The 21,454-nt window shown below is 37.2% G+C and overlaps 3 protein-coding genes across 6 annotated transcripts in view; 1 reads left to right on the top strand and 2 right to left on the bottom strand.

Moving 5' to 3' along the window:
- STXBP4 (syntaxin binding protein 4) overlaps positions 1-12,980 on the bottom strand; it is a 101,427-nt gene extending 88,447 nt beyond the window's left edge. For 2 of the 4 annotated variants that reach the window (XM_087886943.1, XM_087886941.1), the window contains exons 1-5: positions 10,516-10,615; positions 4,423-4,496; positions 4,131-4,226; positions 2,719-2,788; positions 2,125-2,199 (exon numbers count right to left, since the gene is read on the bottom strand). In XM_087886943.1, the coding sequence (XP_087743069.1) occupies positions 2,125-2,199; positions 2,719-2,788; positions 4,131-4,226; positions 4,423-4,496; positions 10,516-10,559 (359 nt within the window). In that variant the 5' untranslated portion in view covers positions 10,560-10,615. Of the gene's footprint in view, positions 1-2,124; positions 2,200-2,718; positions 2,789-4,130; positions 4,227-4,422; positions 4,497-10,515; positions 10,616-12,463; positions 12,519-12,818 lie in introns of those variants that run through there. The other 2 variants (XM_087886942.1, XM_034412479.3) reach the window with 2 other exon arrangements.
- COX11 (cytochrome c oxidase copper chaperone COX11) lies at positions 12,863-17,982 on the top strand. Its single transcript, XM_034412480.3, has 4 exons — positions 12,863-13,279; positions 15,939-16,094; positions 16,734-16,859; positions 17,361-17,982. Exons 1-4 carry the CDS (start codon positions 13,007-13,009, stop codon positions 17,541-17,543), a joined length of 738 nt encoding a protein of 245 aa, XP_034268371.1. The 5' UTR covers positions 12,863-13,006; the 3' UTR covers positions 17,544-17,982.
- Positions 17,983-19,124: 1,142 nt separating this feature from the next.
- The window catches only part of TOM1L1 (target of myb1 like 1 membrane trafficking protein), a 50,729-nt gene continuing 48,399 nt past the window's right edge, over positions 19,125-21,454 (bottom strand). Inside the window, exon 15 of the mRNA XM_034412473.3 lies at positions 19,125-20,360. Within this exon, the coding sequence (XP_034268364.2) occupies positions 20,300-20,360 (61 nt within the window). The 3' untranslated portion in view covers positions 19,125-20,299. The remainder of the gene's footprint in view (positions 20,361-21,454) is intronic.

Here is a 21,454-nt window from a genome sequence, read left to right as displayed (position 1 = left end):
TGTGTGGCACGGAACATGCAAGACTGATTCATTGTCAAAGACAAGACTTGAAACAGCAAGAATTCTTGATGCACTTTCTTAAAGACTCTTTTAATTTGCAAATTCCAACACAAAATTAAGCTTGTCAAGATGCCCATGCTTTCCCCATATTGATTTTTAAGGCTTACTAGTAACTTTCCCACATTGTCTCCTGTCTTTTCAAATCTGGAGATCTGTCACCATTCAATGTATCACTAGGGAATAGCAAATGGATCAATTTCTCTGCCCACAAACAGGAAGAGAAATGTTCTATTTTAGCCAGGGTTATATTATGGTTTTCTCATAGATTTAACAAATCTATGATCAGAGAGATCAAACAGCCCAATTCTGGAAATCAGACTTGATTTTAAGTAGCAAATGCACCAATCCTTTCTAAAGAAAAGACACATTTTCCATAACTACCTAGAAGCCTGGGGATCCAGGTGTACTTGATCAGAAGGTCCCTTCCATAAAACTCAGGACAACATACTAACTTCTGAAGATCTACTCAAAAGCAAATCTGATTAAGTTCAATATGGTTTAGCCCAGGGGTCCCAAACCCTGGGCCATGGCCCGTTCAGAACCAGGCCACGCAAACAGCATGTGCACAGCTCCACTTGCGCAAGTGGTGCTGAGCATGTGCGCAATTCCATTTGTGTGAGTGGCATGCGCGCACTCGCCTACCGCTCATGCAAAACCATTCCCCCCCCCCGCCACAGGTCGTTAAAGCTGGAAAGGTTGGTACCGCTGGTTTAGTCTACCTCTTTAGGACTGTACAAATAGTCCTTGACTTACGACCACAATTGAGCCCAGAATTTATGTTGCTAAGTGAAATTTGTCAAGTGAATTTTGCCCCATTTTACGACTTTTCTTGCCACATTTGTTAAGTGAATCACTGCAGTTGTTCAGTTAGTCAAACACTTAAGTGAATCTGGCTTCCCCACTGACTTTGCTTGTCAAAAGGTCATAAAAGGGGATCATAAGACCCTGGGACTCTACAACGGTCATAAGTATGAAGCACTTGTCAAGCATCTGAATTCTGATCATATGACCATGGGGATGCTGCAATGGTCATAAGTGTGATAATTAGTCATAAGCCACTTTTTTCAATTCTGTTGTAACTTCAAACTGTCACTAAATGAACCACTAAATGTGGTTAAGTCGAGGATTACTTGTACTCACCTGTTATTACAGAAATACAATACTGTAGTGAATAGAATCATCCTGACTAAAATGGGAAGATGGAAAAAAGACTCTGCGACCAGACAGATGTAGGCTATATGACAATTTGCCAGTATAAATTTAAAGAGAGTTGAACATACATGTTAGTATGAGCCCAATAAAACAAAATTATAAATTAGCAAGAGGGAGTCTAATTCTGTTTTAGACTGAGATCTGCTGGAATGCCCGAATTGATTATAAGTTTTAATTATTCAAGATGATTACAGTAGTTTAAAAAAAAAAACAGGCTAGCATTTTTAGCTAGAAGCAGATTAGGAATCTCCAATCTACAGAACAGCAAGAGAAGAAAATCATTTGTGTAAAATTGGCAATTACACAATGAAGTGTGCCCAGAAGCATAGTGTTATTTCACATATTAGGGGAAATTGGCCATTTTTCTTTCAACAGTGCCAATATTTCCTCAATGCAAAATGTTACTCCAGAGTTTAAACGGCAGTGTGCTCCAACCTCCATTATAGGAAGGAACAAAATATATTTATTTCCAATGCTTACATTTTTAATTTTGTTGTCTTTTGCTTCCTAAATGTCTCTAATTATTTCTTTGAATACAGTTCAAGATTTTACAAATCCAGCAATTTTTCCCAATCTTTGAGAACAAGAATTTGTGCATTCCATTGTTAAAAGCTGTTTTCAACTACAAGGGGTTAGCCAGGTTTTAAAATCAGAAAAAGACTTCCTTAGAAGAAAACTAGCTTAAAATCCTGCACAATCCTATCCATATAAAGTCTTCAATATAGGAGCAGTTTCTCTGCCATTATTAGCTAACCTGATATGCATATTTTGCTTATAATGGGGAAATGATAAGGTCTACACTCAGTCTTGGGTCTAGTTTAATTTTCTAGGACTTGGGGAAACATTTCTTACTTTGCAACTTCATCTCGGGCAATAAGCAAAGACACGTGATTGGTTGCCGATGCCATCTGTAACATGTCAACAGCTCTGAAAAGTTAAAAATGAAGAGTTAAATGTACTGATTTTCTCCAATGAGGTGTTACAAAAGCATCACCATAATTCATTTTATCTAATTGTTTTCTATGAGTTGAATTGATTACATGTTCATTTTTAAAAACATTATTAAATGTTGGCATAACAAGGCCACGATTCATGATTATAGAGAATAAAAAGACAGTCACACTTGTTAAAGCACAAGTGAAGGAATTTTTTGCCCAAACATAGAGCAGGGCTCTCCTTAAATGTCCTTTTTGCAATCATTCTTCATGGCAGTGAACATTGTGAAGATAGCTTCCTTTTTTTGTCTTGAATTGGCATGGAACAGGTCAGTGACGTTTTATCCTATTGTATGGCATTTTATCATGAAGATGTTAAAGAAGACGCAAGCAGTTGGAGGTAACTGATTTTTCTTTCTATATCTGCAGCTAATCTGATCTAAAATACTAACAGGCAAATACAAATGTTAACCATTCCAGTTCATGCTTATAATTAAATGTTAGAACTTACCTTTCATTAGTTACACCACATAATTTTTGGCCATTCACTTCTAAAATCAAATCTCCAATACACAGCTGATCTTGAAAAGAAAAAAAAATCATGAAAGTTAAATTACAAATCAGCTACATCAAGAAAACAAAATGTGTATTTAGGAAAAAAAAATTGTACACACACACACAAACTCAAAAGAAAAAAATCCACAAAAACACAAAAAAACATCAGGTCAGAAAAATGTCAGAATTACTTCTGATACATTTTCAGCAAAATGACACACCTACAAGATTAATAATTACCTACTTTCTATCTGACTGCCGAATGACTACATTTATTTTATTTATATCTTTATATAGGACTTCATAGTAATGATTTAAGGCAATCTTTCATTTATCTTTTATGCCATTTTTAATGTTTTACTTATTTTACTATTTTTATATGCCCTTTTAATATAAAAGAACATTGTCATTGGGGGTAACTTAACTATCATATGAATCTTACTATCCGACATATCTATTATAATACCTTGATCCCATATTATTGCCTTGAATTAGTGAACTAAATATTAATACCTGCTTTTCTGACTTAGTTATTTATTCCCTACTGGTAAAGACCTACCTTGTGCACCAGCAATGTATGATTAACAATGTTCTACTCAAAGAGGGAACTGATAGTTTTGCAGTCTTGCCAGCTAATATATAAGAGGTTGGAAGGTGAATAAAAAGCCGAATTTGCATTTCCAGTAAAGAGGAAAGTAAAAAAGTAAAACCAAAAACTATCCATAGTAATCCAACAAGTTTTGGAGCCCCCATGGATAGAGATGGCAGGGGGAGGCTACTTATTCGACATTTCGTGTCCTTTGTCCATAGTATGGGAAGTAAAACACGGACAGGGAAGGTGGGTTTAGAGAAGCTTTTCCCCTCTATTTGGTCAACACAGCCGATAGGAAGACTTAATTTTCCTCCAAAGCACTCCATGGCTACCAGGAGCTAAAAGCAATTTTTTTAAATCTCCTGGCTGATTAAGTTTATCCTTTTTTCACAACATGATAATCCATCCATCAACATGGTTTATTGTGTGTAAGGTTTGCAACTTCTCTCTGGGCCAGATTAAATCAGGTATATAGTGTGCCTAAAATTCTCTCACTTGAATCTAATGGATGAAATCCAGGGACTTGTTTTTTTTCAAATGATAAAATTATTTCCATGAGTGGAACTATGGATATGGGGACCACAGCTTTTCCTGTGTAATCTGCTTTAAAAGGTTGGAATTTCTAGAACAGAACAAGGGAGTTTTGTAGGGGAAGGAAAGAGAAGATGGTTTAGATGTGTGGATCTTTAATTTAAAAAAATCAATATATGGATTGTCACAGCTTTTTTTTTTGTTAAAGCAGCATTGCCACCAGTGAAGATCAAGTAATTATTTACTATCTGTAGCAGCTATCTTCTTGGGTAATATCTCCTTTATGAAAATTCCATACTCTTCTTTGGATTGATCTTGACAGCCTCCAATAATTTTAATGCCTGTTGAGCAATTAAAACAAACAAGATGTAAATAGGTTATTTTCGTATTTTCCCCACTGTGATAAACATATCATGGTAATTGCTAAATAAATGCATATATTATAAATCCTGTCTACATCAGAGTGGACCACCTGCCCAAAACAGTATGGCAATTCTCCAACTTTATTAGAGTAAAGTGAATATGTAATCTGATTACCTAATCCATTTTGGCAGTCTGAAAATGAAACATGGTGTATAGTTCGATGAGTTCCATGTGGGCCTACAAAGGTCCTTTGAAATAGAGAAGAGAAGGTTGATTTCAGAATGGTTGCAATTTATGAAATAATTGTTTTAAAAAAATGAAACATGGAGCCTATTATGTCGGTCCCAAGGTAAGAAAAACAGGTATCTTTAGAAATAGTTATCAATAAGTGATTGAACTCATTTGTTTCCTTCTATTGTTTCCTTCCACCATTTATAAAATGATGTCTTTATTTAGTTTTTATTTAGATGGTGTGTGCTAACATAAAACATTGTTTACAAGATCAGGTTCAATTCCTGCAATGCTCTTATTCTTTTGAAAATTTCCTGATGCTGAGGAAGTTAATTTATTTAATTTGATTTAGGCACTCTCTTACTTCAGATGACTCTGGGCAGTTCACAATACAGACAGTTCTCACTTAACAATCACAATTGGGACTGGCAACTCAATTGTTAAGCAATGTGATTTTTTTTTTAAAAAAAAAATTATAAACTTTATTAAAACACATAAAACACATATAAAAACATTTACAAAACATACAACATATAAGTAAATTTTCCTTTTAAAGCAATATTTCATAGTGGTTCTTCAACTAATACGGTTAATAATAATAATAGTAATAATAATAGTAATAATAATAGTAGTAGTAGTAATAATAATAATAATAATAATAATAATAATAATAATAATAATAATAATAATAATTTTATTTATATACCACCCTTCTCCCGAAGGACTCGGGACGGTGTACAGCCAGAATTAAAACATAAATATACAGATATCATGGTTAAAATTAATTAAAATCATTAAATAGTTTTGGCCGAATTTTAAAACCCAAAATTAAAACCCAATTTAAAATCATTCAGTTAGACAGCCCCGCCTGTCAGAACAGTAGGGTCAAGGGCACAGCGGAAGACCCGGAGGTCAGAGATGTTACGAATGTTCGGGGGCAATTCATTCCAAAGGGTAGGAGCTCTGACAGAGAAGGCTCTCTTCCTGGGTGTCGCCAGCCGACATAACTTGGCTGACGGTTTGTTTATGTTTTATGTTTTATGTTTTATTAAATTTATATACCGCCCTACTCCCGAAGGACTCAGGGCGGTGAACAGGCACAGAATAAAATACATAAATACAAAAGTTAGAAACAATTTAAAACCAAATTAAATAATTTAGCCCAAGACAATTAAAAATCCCAATAATTTAAAACAAATTAAAATTTCAGTTTAAAAATGTAAAAGAAAGGGGAGAAAATTAGGCCAGGCCGGCTTGCTGGAATAGGAGGGTCTTAAGAGCACGGCGGAAAATGCGCAGATCCGGGATCCTCCGTATCTCCGGGGGGAGCTCGTTCCAGATAGTGGGTGCCCCCACAGAGAAGGCCCTCCCCCTGGGGGCCGCCAGTCGACACTGCTTGGCTGACGGCACCCGGAGGAGCCTCTATGAGAGCGTCCCGGCCGGTGGGAGGCTGTTTGTGGTAGTAGGCGGTCCCGTAAATAACCAGGTCCTAAGCCATGGAGCGCTTTAAAGATGGTAACCAACACCTTGAATTGCACTCGGAAGACCACTGGGAGCCAGTGCAGCTCGTGCAGGAGAGGTGTTACATGGGCGTAACGAGTTGCTCCCATAACCACCCGCGCGGCTCCACTCTGCGCCAGTTGGGGCCTCCGGGTGCTCTTCAAGGGGAGCCCCATGTAGAGAGCATTACAATAGTCCAGGCGGGAGGTGACGAAGGCATGAGTGACTGTGTGTAGGGAGTCCTGATCCAGAAAGGGACGCAACTGGCGAATCAGGCGAACCTGATGAAAAATCCTCCCGGTCACGGCCGTCAAGTGCTCTTCTAAAGACAGCCATGAATCCAGGAGGATGCCCAAGTTGCGAGCCCTCTCCGTGGGGGCCAGCGATTGGCCCCCAATAGTCAGCGATGGTGTCAACTGATTACATCGGGACGTCAGAAACCACAGCCACTCGGACTTGGATGGGTTGAGCCTGAGTCTGTTCCTCCCCATCCAGATCCGCACGGCCTCCAGACACCGGGACATCACTTCAAGGGCATCGTTGGGGTGGTCTGGGGTGGAGATGTACAGCTGGGTGTCATCAGCGTACTGGTGGTACTTCACCCCGAAACTACGGATGATCTCGCCCAGCGGCTTTACAGGAGCCTTGGTAGTACAGGGGTTTAAGGCACCCTGTTATTAAGCGGCTTAAGACCAGCTGCCTGCAATTACTGCAGGGTTCGAATCTCGCCAAGGCTCAAGGTTGACTCAGCCTTCCATCCTTTCTAAGGTAGGTGAAATGAGGACCCAGTTTGTGGGGGCAATAAGCTGACTTTGTATAAAATATACAAAAGGATGAAGGCTATTGCTGAGCACATTGTAAGCCGCCCTGAGTCTTCGGAGAAGGGCGGCATATAAATCAAATTAAAAAAAAAAAAATGTTGAACAGAAGGGGCGAGAGGACCGACCCTTGTGGCACCCCACATATGAGTGGCCTCGGGGTCGACCTCTGCCCCCCTGCCAAAAGACTGCAACCGGTACCCTGAGGAGTCCCTCTCTGTGGGAGCGAACTGGTCGGTGGGAGGCAGAAGGCGGTCCCGTAGGTACCCTGGTCCTATGCCATGGAGCGCTTTAAAGATGGTAACCAACACCTTGAATTGCACTCGGAAGACCACTGGGAGCCAGTGCAGCTTGTGCAGGAGAGGTGTTACATGGGTGTAACGAGGTGCGCCCATAACCACCCGCGCGGCCACATTCTGGACCAGTTGGAGCCTCCAAGTGCTCTTCAAGGGGAGCCCCATGTAGAAAGCATTGCAGTAGTCCAGACGGGAGGTGACGAGGGCATGAGTGACCGTGCGCAAGGCGTCCCGGTCCAGAAAGGGACGCAACTGGCGGATCAGGCGAACTTGATAAAAAGCCTCCCTGGCTACGCCTGTCATATGCTCTTCTAAAGACAGCCGTGAGTCCAGGAGGACGCCCAGATTGCGAGCCCTCTCTGTGTGGGGCAAAGATTCATCCCCAATAGTCAGCGATGGCACCTGTTGACTATACCAGGACGCCGGAAGCCACAGCCACTCAGTCTTGGAAGGGTTGAGTTTGAGCCCATTTCTCCCCATCCAGACCCCGCACGGCCTCCAGGCAGCAGGACATCACATCAAGGGTTGTGATTATTCCCCTTATTCTTAGCTTTGTAGTTTTTTCTTTTCCCTTTTCACTCCCCCACAGCAATGTGATTGTTAAGCAGAAACATCACATGGCCAAACTAGATATGTAATGTTACCCCTGCCATGGTCATAAAGTGAATCACCTGTGGTCATTAAGTGGGACATCATGTGACTGCGACTTGCAATTTTACTGTCAGTTTCTCTATTGACTCTTACTTATGGATTTCTATAAAATACATCCACAAACCAGGTTTTACATGTATGTAGATTTAGGAGAGGGTTGGAAAGAAATTTCAGTAAATGAAGAAGTCCTTTTAATTATGTAAAAAAACAATGACTATGAATCACTTCTTTTTATCCTGCGTAAGGTACACAAAAAACACAGCAATAAAACCATTAAAGTAAAATGCCTGCCTGCCTATCACCTTTCTGTCTTGTTCCAGAATAAGCCTGCAATAATCTTTACATTTTGCAGAGATGAAAATACCTGTTTACATAAGATTTTAGACAATGGCTGGGAATAGTTATCTAAAATATAACCATGAAGCATATCTTTATAGATCTTATACTCTGGTTTTCATTCATCCTCTGGCGAAAGACATTTGTTGCAAATGAAATAAATCAATCCTAAAAAACGCTGAAAGGTTTCATATTCAGCAGCAGGAGTAATGCTTACTTCCATCATACTTTAAGTTACTAAAACATCAGTTTATCTCTCCCACCAGTTAATCTTCTCACATAAGATAATTCACATGTGACAGCAAAAATTAGGTCTCCCATTGCAATTCAGTAAGTACGAAGAACTGTATTTTTTAAAAGTATAGCGATTACTTGCATTTTCTCTGGATTTTAATATATCATTTTTATCTTTCACTCCACTAAAAGATTTGTAATAAACTATAGCTTCTTTTGTTTGTGTTAGGATTCATTCTTTATAATCCTCTTGGCATAAAACTTCAATTACCGTTATCTGTTTAAAACAATGTGTCTATCAGATTGTGTCAGCACATGTAGGAAATAGAACTCCTTACTCACCAATTTATAATCATCTAAAACTCCCCAGTACCTATCCATCATGTACATAGTGGCACAGGAGACGGCAGCAGGATAAATTCAGAATGGTATTGCAAGGCAATTATTTTCTAATATGTTTCTATAGACAAATTACAAACTAATTCCTTACATTCAGAATGGCAATGCTAGGCATTAACAAAAGTTACACAGAATGCATATTCCTTTATGTCTTCCTTCCAGGCATATCTAGTTTTCTGTAACTTCAATTTTTCTGAAAATTGAAACATTGGGCTAGATACCTATGGGCTTAATCTAATAGAAGTTTTCTGAGTCAAAATTCTTGCTGATTCCATTCAAAACTGTTCCTCAAGAACTGCAACCACACCAGATTTTTATTTTTTGCAATCAATGGTTAAAAGTCTGTGCTTACATTTGTATATGAAGGAGGTAAACATCTGTCAATATATCCTATGCTTATGAGAGACAGTTTGGTGTAGTGGTTAATACACCAAACTAGAAACTAGGAGATTGTGACTTCTAATCCTGCTTTAGGCATGAAGTCAGCTGGGCGATAGGCCAATCACTCTTCCTCAGCTCTAGGAAGCAGGCAAACCATTTCTGAAATCTTGCCAACAGAATTGCAGGGACATGTCCAGGAAATACTGATTCGGAGGTGTGTGCATGTACAAAGATTAAAACAATGAATTGTATATACTTCATATTTCTTTATCACCAAGAATGCTTAGATTCATCTACTTTAGCATGCCTATTTCTTCTTCCCAACTCTTCAAGCTAAGATTTTAGATTTGATTATTGACACATTGCCTAGGTTTCTAATCTAGTTTACCTATTTATCTACCATTTTTCGAAGCTCTGCAATGAGGATAAGATAATGCTGAGAAAGTGGTTAGCATTCTGGTACTGACAAACTGTATGTTCTAATTAATTTGCAAGTAAAATATCAACTTTTACTGATAGAAGGATGCAGCAATATTTCAAAATACCCATAGACATACAAGATACTCTGTGGAGGTTCCACAGATACAAGATAGCAAGAAGTGGAATGGCAGACAGTACCATAACATGTATTTTACTTTGGAATCCTTGGTGCTCTCTGAGCTTGGTTGTTTGCTTGCTCAATTTCTCAGTTTCACTGGATCTTCTTACATCTGGCTGATGTTCATGGATGTGCTCTACTAGTCTTCTGCCTTTCTGTCCTACGTAGTGATTGTTACAGCCACCATATATGTAAATGATTACAGCATGTCATTTCTAGGTTTCTTTCTGATTGTTAAGCCACTGGGGGCTCCTGCCGCTTTTGTCTGTTTCCTAGGCAGCATCTCTTATCCACACATTCCTCCTCTGAATAATAATTCCTGCATAGCTACTCTTGTGGAAGGTTGGATTGTTATTTTGGTCATGGAGCACTTGGTTAGTGTGGGTTGTTTTTCAACAGGGTTGTGTTTCTAATTTTCCATTATTTTTTCTGCTGAAAAAGATATCCAGGAAGGATATTGTGTTGTTTTCTTCTTTCCTTGCGAATTTTATTCGTTTAAAGCTTCACAGAGCACCAAGGACTTCACAGTTCACCTCTGAACTACATATATTCTCTTTTATTGGTATTTTACTTTATTTACTGTCAATGTTCACAAAAGATAGATCACTCTGGAAACTTATTAGCTCAGCATGTCAGAACACAGTAATGTATGCATGTATGTATAACACGTATGAAAGCACATTTCTTTTGTTATATTCTGCACTAACTAGATGTATCATGCTAACATTAATATACATATATTAGGAACTGTTTTGATAATATAAATCAAAGATATTGAATTTATTATAGGTCTAAAGATTTGTAAACATTATATATGACTTACATATCAGGGTGATTTGAGTCTGGGGATGCCATCTCTGTTGACATAGGTCATTAATAATGGAATATTCCAACAGGCTCACAACTAAAACTGACCATTTGCTGTAAAGCAGAAGAGAACACCATTAGGTATTGTATGTACAATTACTATGGACTGCCTTCAAAGTTCAAACTAATGCAAACATACATTCTTTGATGGTTTGTTTGATACAGCTGGTATTGAATTTACTGAACATTTCTTAATTTAAAAATAAAATACCCTACATCTTTAACAGCTTAAGACAGAGAATGCTAACAATCTTGGCCACCAAGACCAAGGACTGAAGCTGTAGGGCCAGAAATGGGGATTGGCATTCAAGTGATAGCCCCTTTTATACAGGAATGGCTTATTCTGCACTTCCAGACATATCTCTTGTGACCAATCATTGCAGAGACCAGTTCACTTTTCTTATTTCCATGGAAACCACCCTTAAATAGGGGTACCAATTCCAATCATAACCACCCTGCAAAAACTGAGTCACTCCCACATCCATTCTTTCCTGGGGAAGCCAGCAAACTGGCCAGCTAGTATGCTGACTTCCTCTTTTTATTAGCTACCACACTTTTTCTATGATTGCAGTCCAGATCAATGTTTATGTGCAGAATGTATTTTGAACGGATGGCAAATGGACGCAATTGTTTGTACTTCTTAGTTTCAATGTAATATTGTCCCTACCAAACTAGACTACAGACAGCAACTAATAGAAGAGTCAGTTTGACCTAGTGGCTAAGGCACAAGGCTAGAAACCAAGAGATTGTGAGTTCTAGTCCAACCTAAGGCATGAAAAGTTGGCTGGGAGACTTTGGACTAATCACTCTCTCAGTCTAACCCACCTCAAATAGGATGCAGAAGAAGTACGAGGCAGAAGCATGTCCACTGCCTCATTTATAACAATAAAAAGGTGGGATATAAACCAATAAAAGGAAATGCTGTGTGCCATTTAATACAGGTAGTCCTTGACTTACAGCAGTTAATTTAGTCACTGTTCAAAGTTACAACGGCACTGGAAGAAGTGACTGATGACCATTTTTCACACTTACGACCGTTGCAGCCATCTCCATGGTGTCATCAAAATAATCAAAATTCATATGCTTGGCAACTAGTTCACATTTATGATCGTTGCAGTGTCCTGGGGTCATATGATCCCCTTTTGTGACCTTCTGAGAAGCAAAGTCATGGGGAGTCCACTTAACAACCATGTTACTAACTTAACAACTGTAGTGATTCACTTAACAAACGTGGCAAGAAAAGTTGTAAGATGGGGCAAACTCATTTAACAAATGTTTCACATAGCAAGATAAATGTTGGGCTCAATTGTGATCGTAACTCGAAGACTACTTGTACTATGTACTTACTTAGGCAATATAATGGGAAAGAACAATTAACTTTGGAGTTTTGTTTTTTAAAAAAATCTCTTTCAGAAACCCAAAGCAGCATTTCAGTTCGACTCCACCTGCTGCCCACTTTATCCTCAAAGCAATCTTGAGAATAGGTCAGTTGAAAAATTTTGCCTCAGGTCACACAAGAAGCTTTGTGGTGGCTGAAGGAATCCAGCTCCCTCATCCTGCTTATGTCCTTTGGTGTGAATATCAAAGGGCCAGCTCCTTTGATTCCTAATGAAGTTTGAAACTTTCAAACAGTTTAACCCTTAGACTGCATTCTTTAAAGCCAAGACCTTTCCTATGATTTCCAGGGGTGTGTCTGGATAATAAATCTGCAGTGCACCCGCCCCTTTTTGAAGCTTAGCCTGGGGCATCTAAAATTTGCAGGAAGCAGAGTTGCAAATGGAGTTTCCAATAACAAAACAAAACAAGAATCCTAAGAGTCTGCGTTCAAATAAACCCAGATTCTACATTAGAAAACAGATAACAAAAGAACACAATAAATCAGTTTTAAACTAAATTATTTTTACCTATTGCCCGCGGGGATTCCTAAAACCAGATTTCGTGCTCAGATAAACCCAGATCCTATAGAGGAAAAAAAAAAAGCCCAAGTGACAAAATACATCATAAGTGCGTTATAAACTAAACCATCTTTACCTATGTAATACCTACAATGTATAACGTAATGTCTAGAAAAACTTCATTAATTTTTAAATAAAAAAACCTAGAAACCCAACAAGGATTGCAAAACCCAAATCTGGATTGAAAAAAAAATCCAGATCTGAATTTAAAAAACCAGCACCGGCAACCTTGGCGGGAAGTTAGCATCACTCCTGATTCGAAGGCGGAGCAAAGAGGAGGCAGGTAACGAAAACGCGAACTTACCCCCTACGGCCGCCGTAGTCAGAACGTTCTTACCCCAGCGCTGGAAAGTTTTGCCAGCATCAAAGCGACGCCGCCGGCGGGTTCGACCTTGGGTACTTCTCGCGATAGTTGCTAATCCCGTCCGCCCGCTTGCCTGCGTGCGAAAGACAGCCCAAGAAAAAACGAGTGCTCACGTGACAGGAAGAAGCATGCGTCTGGGCGCAAAGGGCTGCGTGCTGGTGACCCGAACGGTGAGAGTCTGGGGCTGCAAGCAGGTTAGGGTCTGTCACGGTGGCAACAGCCAGGAATTCCGCGGGGACTATCGCGAGAAGAGCCCCGAGGCTGTCGCTGCTTTTCGCCGGCAGCAGGAGCAGCAATGGAAGCAGCGCAACAAGACGGTGCTCACCTATCTGGCGGCCGGGATCGTGGGCATGGCAGGCTTATCCTACGCAGCCGTGCCGCTGTACCGCCTTTATTGCCAGGTGAGGGGCGGTAGGAGGAGGCGGGCTTGGAGTCCACCTGCAGCCGATGATGCTTTTCCCCCTGCCTGCCCGCCCCGTAGGGTTACTGTGTTTTAGGGGGCGAGGACGGGTGGTCCCATGATACGTGATACGAGAATAAATTGGCGATTTTAGGAACAGATCGCTAATTGCTAAAACTCTTCTGATCTTCCTTGTTTTTGGAGTGTCCTTATTCTTCACAAGCTTATCTAAATGTATTATTCCCAGTTACTTTTCTTGTTTGTGCACAAGAAAACAAATGTATGACCTTTTCCATCAACTCCCGAGTACATGAAGTGTGTTGGTTGGCATTACGGTTGACTTAAAATTGAGTAGCGTCCTGGATTTTGGGTGTTCTGATTTTGCTTTCGTAATGAGCACCTTAAATTTTTATTTCCTTCCAGCCAACGAAGTGGTTGCATTTGCAAATCTCAGGTGTATAGTAGGCATTTACTTGTATTGATCACTTCTTCCAGTCCCACTCTTTCAGTAGGTATGCTGAATGCATGAAATAAACATTGAGTCAATGTGTATTTTGGTCTCTTTCCCTTCCCTGTTGTGATCTACCCCTTTTCTCTGAATTCAGTTTCTTACATTGGTTTTTGTCACTTTAAAGATTCTTCAAACGAATAAATAGGTTGTTCTGATACATCCATTAGCTTTGAAATAATTGCATGGTCTTGCCATTCTAAGGCCTCTTTATGATTAATATTCTAATCTAAATCAGAGGTAAACATCCACATATTATTCTACTCTATCCATTATCCATCTTGTGTTTTCTATCTCATGCTCTCGTGTCTTTTCAAAAATACTGTGTTCCTGTGTTAATTTTTTTCTCTCCAGCTATGGTCCTTTTTTAATAAAACCTTAAGTTTAAACATAATTGTGTGAAAAACTACTGCCATGATTTCAGTAATTTGTGCACTTTTTTTGCATCTCTTTTTACCATTTTATTGCCTTGACTCATTTTTATGTTCTTATATTTATTTGGTAGGAACTGATATAACTATTGTGATGAATATGATTGTTTTGGTTGGTTTTAACCTCAACATGAATATTTTAATTTTTGTTTCTATAGCCTGTAAGATGCCAACTAGATTACTGTGTGTTTCTAGAAGTATAATACATATATATTGAGGTCAGCTCACTTGTCAATTTTCCTAGAGGTTCCATTCTCTACTTCTCCCTAGTTGCTTAGCTATTCCACTGATGTTCTTGATGTCAAACATGCATTGGGCCAAACCTCTAATTATCTCAGCACTTTCCATTTTTACTTTCTTTTAATCATCCTCAATGTTCTTGGCTTTTGCCACTTTCTATCCCTCCTAATTTAGTACTTTGTTTATGTTTTGACAATTTTAGTTTCCCTTGATTCATTCATTCATACTTTTCATGTTCACAATTGTTCTTGTCCTTGTAAAGGGAAGAACTCTTTCAGTATAGTAAAATCTCAGTTTAACAACTTCAATTTAGTAGTCTTCAAATAATAAACTGCATCCAGATTTCACCTCAGTTTAATGTCTATTGTACCCAAAATAATCCAGGCCAAAGATAAATTTATATAATTTACATGAGGTACCTTTATTATACTTTTAACTAGAGTGATGTCAATGGACTCAAATGGCAAAAACAGATTGAGTGGACATTTGAATGCAACAAAGATTTTACTGGCCTTTCCTTCTGATTTCAATCTGATTACATCATCACATCCAGATCTCTATATGAAAATTCAATATTCTTCGATTAGTAGACAACTATTTTATGACTTCTGGAACAAAGGAATTCTCACTATCTGGTGCCACCACCATTTGTCTAAATGCTCTAGCCATGCCCACATGCTTGCCTTGGTAATAATATAGAGATGGTTTGTTCTTTTCTTCCAGTTTTTATGTTTGAATTTCTTGTCTACAATAACTTATCCCTTCCACTTTTAACTGTTTAGCAACAACTTAGTCAGTGCTCCCATTCTTCCCAGTTTTACTGAACTGGCTTCACCATTACATGAAAGTGCTCATCTGCTGACAGGGAGCCATGTAATTTTACAGGGATTTTACAGTTTCATGAAGGTGGGAGAACTGTGGTAATTATATATTATCTCTAGCAACAGATGCAGTGCACATACGAATTTCCTTAGTTACTTAATATCTTTCTTGTGAAGTCCCCATTAGTATTTAGTTGGTCTCCTTGAAAAATACGACACTGATAATAAACCTTTTGATCAACCATGACTTTTTTGGGGGAGGGACCCACAAGTGCTGCTCAGTTTATTGCTGTGGAGTACTTCAGATTCAGAAACTTGCTTTGAAGCATTAATAGGTGCATACATTACTCCTCTCTCCAACTACTTAAACCAAACTCATATTTTCCCAGGATCTTGCTACAAATACAGAAGACAACTGCATGATCCTGAGAAAAGACACAGCTGCTTTAAGAAGCTGCAGAGAAATATCCCATGAGCATCCTTGCAAACATTGAGGCATCTTTTTGCCTTTGAATCTAAAGCACTGCATAGCTCTTGTAAGTGTTGCTAATTTTAAGTAAACAATCTCTAATGAAAAAAAACCCTACTCTGTTCTTACTGCCATGAAAATAATTTGTTTTTAAGCAGATTGTTTTCAGTTATATCTTATTTTCCTTTCAGGCTACTGGGCTTGGTGGGTCAGCTTTAGATGGTCATAGTTCAGAACAGATTGAGACTATGGAGCCTATAAAGGACCGCATCATTAAAATCATGTTCAATTCAGATGTACATTCAAGTCTTCAGTGGAACTTCAAGCCTCAGCAAACTGAAGTTTATGTAAGTAATTAAAATCTGCTAGGTGAATTTTGCATGAACTTTTATAAGTATTTTTTACAATAAAATGACATGCTGCTCTTATAAAAATAATCAAGAATGTGAGTAGTTGTAGCCAACTGGGAATTTTTAATTAAGAGGCTCCTTTTCAATTAGGTAAATGGGATACAATCAGAAAATAAATTTTGATTTACTAATTTCTATTAGCAAAATTAGTTTTAGAATTAAGTTTATTCTACTAGCAAATATAAATGACAGCCAGGTTAAATCCTAGTGCCACTGCCTATTGCCAAATGCACAACTGCAGTTTAATCAGTAAATCTAGCCTTGGTCTGTCATTGGTATTAGAGTGAAGCAAATTCTGGTTAGTTTCTTTAATCTGAAATGGCTTTTTATAAATATTTTGAAATATAATGCCAACAGAGATAGTCCACCTCAAATTATCGACCTTTTAATGCTATGTTTTTCAACCTCAACAGATTTAAAGATGTGTGAACACCAACTCTCAGAATTCTGGGAGAATTCTTGAGAAAAATTGCTTAATGTAACTTGGTGCACAGATTTTGTTTGAAAACCCATTTTGTAAGAAATAAAAGTATGGAGAGAAGCTAAAAACTTAACAGTTGTAACTTTTTAAAATAGGTGGTTCCAGGAGAAACTGCACTGGCCTTTTATAAAGCAAAAAATCCCACTGATAGACCAATAATTGGAATATCTACCTACAATGTACTACCACCTGAGGCTGGACAATATTTCAATAAAATACAGGTAAGTGCTGCTCATTTTGGTTAAGTTCCTCAAATATTTATTATATTTATTTATTATATTTATTATTATAACTGAAGCTAGAGTCTGTTTGATAATTCATATTTGCAGCAAGTCATAGAATTAGATTTATGGCATGCTGTCAATATTTGTTCTTGTCCTCTTAAATTCTATATAACTTCATTTTTTTTCTTTAAGGATTGCTATCTTACTTTTCTATAACATAATAAACATGAGATTTCCAATAGTTCAAAATGCTCAGTTTTCCCTGAAATATGAATAAAACCAGTTTTCCTTAGTTTTCGATGTTAATATTTCTTTAAATGCTTCATATTTAGAGATTTTAAAATATTTATAAAATAATTACTTGACAAAGTGAATTTGAAAATGGATTTGCTTTTAATAGATTTTTTTAAAAAATATATTGAATTAAGGATTAAGACAAAACATTAAAAAATTTAGCTGACTATTCAATTTTGGAAAATAAACTTTTTTTTCTTTCAGTGCTTTTGTTTTGAAGAACAAAGACTCAATCCTCATGAAGAAGTGGACATGCCAGTATTTTTCTTCATTGATCCTGAATTTGTAGAAGACCCAAGGATGGAGAAAGTTAATTTGATTACTCTTTCTTACACTTTTTTTGAAGCCAAAATAGGATATAAACCACCGCTTCCAGGTTATAATTAACAGTACAGTATGTTGACTCTACATCGGAGTTCTCTCTTCAGTACTCTATTGATAATCCACTGACTGTGTAAAAATAACTACTTTAGCCCAGGAAAAAAGTTCTGAATATTTCAGGCATTATGTTTTATTTGCTGAATATGCACTGATGTGTCTTCTCTTTGGAGATGTGATTAATTTTCATTTTAAAATCAAATTAAGAATACAAAGAAATGATATACAAAAATAGCTTATTTTGTTCATTTCTCTTTCTTCATTTACAGGAAGATCTATCCAATTGCTAATTTATGACTGTCATTTTATAAAGCTTTTTTTTATTCCACAGAGTTATTTAAAATGTTATTTAATAGATTAATGTGTCAAAGTGGAAAATAGTAAATAGTTAGTTTTGGAGATTTGATGTCTGCCTAATAAAGTAATAAGCAATCAGTAAAATAATAAATACTAGATTTGACTTTACTTGCCTACCTTAAATCAGAAGCAGCACAAATATGGTAAGTTTTGTAAGCTGTTTTAAATAAGTGTGCAGAAGATATCATTCAGTGTACTGTCTTAAAATTTAGTTATTCCATGCAGCAGCTTTTTATGTTAAAAGCTACATTCTCATTTTTCATGAGTTACCCACAAGCCAAAATAAATGAAAAATAATAACAGCAACCTTTTTTAAAAAACAAAATGCTGCTTTTATGCATCCCATAGTATCCTCACTTAAACATTCCTTGAGTTCTTCTTCAGGGTAATACAATTATACTTTGATTCTTTTCTTTCTATTTTCATTCTTACCTTGGTAAAGGTCAAATAAAGATTGGAGTAGCTGTATCTGCATAATATGCTAAGCTTGACTAGGTTACTCTTTTCTGTGGTTTAGCATGTTGCACAAATCCAGTGTCTTTTTTTGTAAACTCAGAAAATGGATTAAAATTCAGTAACCATGTTAAATTTGTTGCACCAATTTTTCAGTGTAGAAGATGGTGCTCTGATTTTCTCCTAAATAGATCTGTGGGGTTGGTCGGTGGATTGAGAAAATTATTCCATTAACATGTGCTTCTAACCTAAATCTGACTAGATCCTTGCCTTGAACAACTTGACAAACTGCTTTTCCAAAAGAAGAAATTAATATTACTGTTAGGGTATAGTATAGTAACCGTGTCAAACAATACCTAAAATATATTACATTACAAATGTAAAGCAATTTGTTCACCACAAATTCTACAGTATGGTGGAAATCAGTGGAAAAAGGAAGGGCAGAAGATTCCCCTCCCCCCCATATAAAATCTTTATAGGTTTAACAATGTTACTGTAAAGCTTATTTGCCCAGAAAATAACATTTGTTAATTTTTTATTTTCCCCTGCACTTCCCTATGCATCTCCCTAATATTTATGGAAGATCCCTCAACAGTACAAAGCAAATCTGGTAGAGCGGATCTGATGTATCACAAAACACTACTTAAGAAACAAGAAACCATAAAAAACATTTGGGAGCATTTGTGTTCAAATTTAATTCAGTTTTCCATTCCAGATTCTTTACTTGAATTGTATGTTAATAGCCATCATAAAACAAATGCTATACATATTACTCAAGACTTAAAGGGTACCAATTTATTAAAAGTTTGAACACTAGATTTGGGAAAGTATAGAGAAAAGGCACTTATTTCAATCATACTTTTATACGATCTCATGACCAAGTAAGTGTTTTTCAAGATATCCTGAATTGTTGGGAATAATAGAAATTAACAGCGGTAATATAATCAAAGTCATTCCAAATACCCCACAATGCGTGTTTTATACTTTGCTGCCCCCATGCATTCTGGCAGTGCTTTTGTTGCAGCAGCTCCCAGTGCAACCTTCCATAACTTATGAAAGCTACTGCTTCATACATATTTAGCTTCATTGTTAAGAGAGAATGAAAATAATCTAGGAAAACAGATAAAATGGCATTAAGACAATGTGGAATAAGACCTGCTACCACAGCATGTCACAATTACTACTGATTCATATGCTCTGTTTTGTAGTGGCTTGTGCATACTTTTGCTTTTAAAGTGCATTTCATAACTGAGAAAAGTGTTAGAGTGGCTAACTATCAGAAGAATAGGAAATGTACTGCAAGGAAATCTAACTTCAACCTCCTAGTTAGTGATTATTTTTCACCAAAGACGAACATTAAAGACAAACTGTAAGGTCTCTCCTACCAAGCAGCCTGTCAGGAAATCTGACTGCAGGATTTAATTAATAGCTAGATCTCTCCTTGCATTCAAACAATTTGGATTTGAACTTGAGCCTCTATAGGTGTAGTCATCGCTCCAACACTCAAGTTCTTTGATTGGGATCATAAACAGTTCTATCAGACTCCAGTCAATTATTCAGCAATATGCAGTGTAGTTCCCATAGGAAAATATTTTGCTTTTATTATTAAAGGATCCAATAAAAGTAACCTTTAGATGCAAGATTCTGAATGTTATACTTGCTATAAGAATGAAAGTTAGAAAAACATTCACTGTATCAATTGTAAATTTTGGTCCAAAGATTGCAGAAGTGAATCTTGTATTTTTAATGAGTTGAACCCAATGAAATGTACTTAGGTAGGGTGTGTAGGATACACATCTTAGATTTGAAGTGTTTTCTTTTGAACAGTTTTATAAAACACTGTTATCCCAAATCTCAGCCTACTGAGTAGATTTTGTCTTTACATGACACATTTTGAAGCAATCAGCAGAATCTACCATTTTGTTAAAATAAAATATTGCTATTGGCATCTGCTTCTAGCATTTGATGTTAACCTGTGTTTTGAAGAGATGTGGATCAATTTCTTCATAAATATGTCTGAAATCAAAGATAATAAAAGTTCGTGATGAGGAGTAATATAAAAATTAGTTACTAAAGCAACATTTGCACATAGGAGGAGTGTTCAGGACAGATACACTACTAACCTCACATTCCTCCTGGTCATGTCCTTAAAATAAAAAAAAAAAAAATACTTGCAGCATATCTGCCAAACAATTTTCTTTGAACCAGTCATGCCACATTTCAGCTAAGCAACAGTTAAAATACTCATCAAACTCCTCATATTTTCATTAGTAATTAAAATATGTTCAATTTATGATTCAGATACACTCATCTTACATATTTGACAAACAATACTACTATGATACCTGACACAATTCCTAACCATTAGGCTCATCAGGAAGGCAAATTCATATCCTTTCCCTTAGTTGTCTAATTATTATTTTGCTCACAATAGGTGGAATATACTATTTTCATCTTCCCTCTGAAATGCACCTTTGACAGATTATGGAAACCTCTGGGACATAGAACGGGGCTGCCAGGTCAGGATAAAAATTTTTCCCACCTTTCTCTAGGGGTAACACGCTAGAATTAACTACATGACATGTATTTACCCAATCGAGTTTCTATCGATGGCAATGAACTTGCCTCTCAACACATAATAACTTTATATAGTGCTTAGCTTAGTCTACTCCTCAACTTCCTTTCCTTTTTGAAGATCAGCAGGCTTAGTGAATAGGAGATTTTAACTATCAAATATGATGTAAAGCTATGGTGAGATTTCCTCAAACATTTTGAGGTCATATGAGTTCTCAACAAGAAACATACATGTGCATTTGAGAACTGCAAGGGGCTAAAAAAATAACAATATTGAACAGAAAAATGAGTATAATGAACACCAAAGGTCACTTTCTATGGACCCAAAAAGGGAAGATAAGAAGTTACCCTGATTACAATGTGAGGGTCAGGTTCTTTGGGACAAGTGAAATTGAGCTATGGAATTTGAAGTGAGTAGACTAGGCTGTCTTAAACAACCTATGTGGGAATTCAGATTGTTATTTATACTTCCTGATAGCCCAGCCTAGCCCCAGTTTAGATGGCCTTAAATATTCTCCAGCACTCTTGTGAATTTA

This window comes from Pantherophis guttatus, chromosome 2 (assembly GCF_059756535.1).
Source record: "Pantherophis guttatus breed Tessera chromosome 2, ASM5975653v1, whole genome shotgun sequence".
In the NCBI taxonomy this organism is placed as follows: Eukaryota; Metazoa; Chordata; class Lepidosauria; order Squamata; family Colubridae; genus Pantherophis; species Pantherophis guttatus.
Note: the sequence above shows the minus strand (reverse complement) of the source record. Positions and strands in the feature narration are given on the sequence as shown.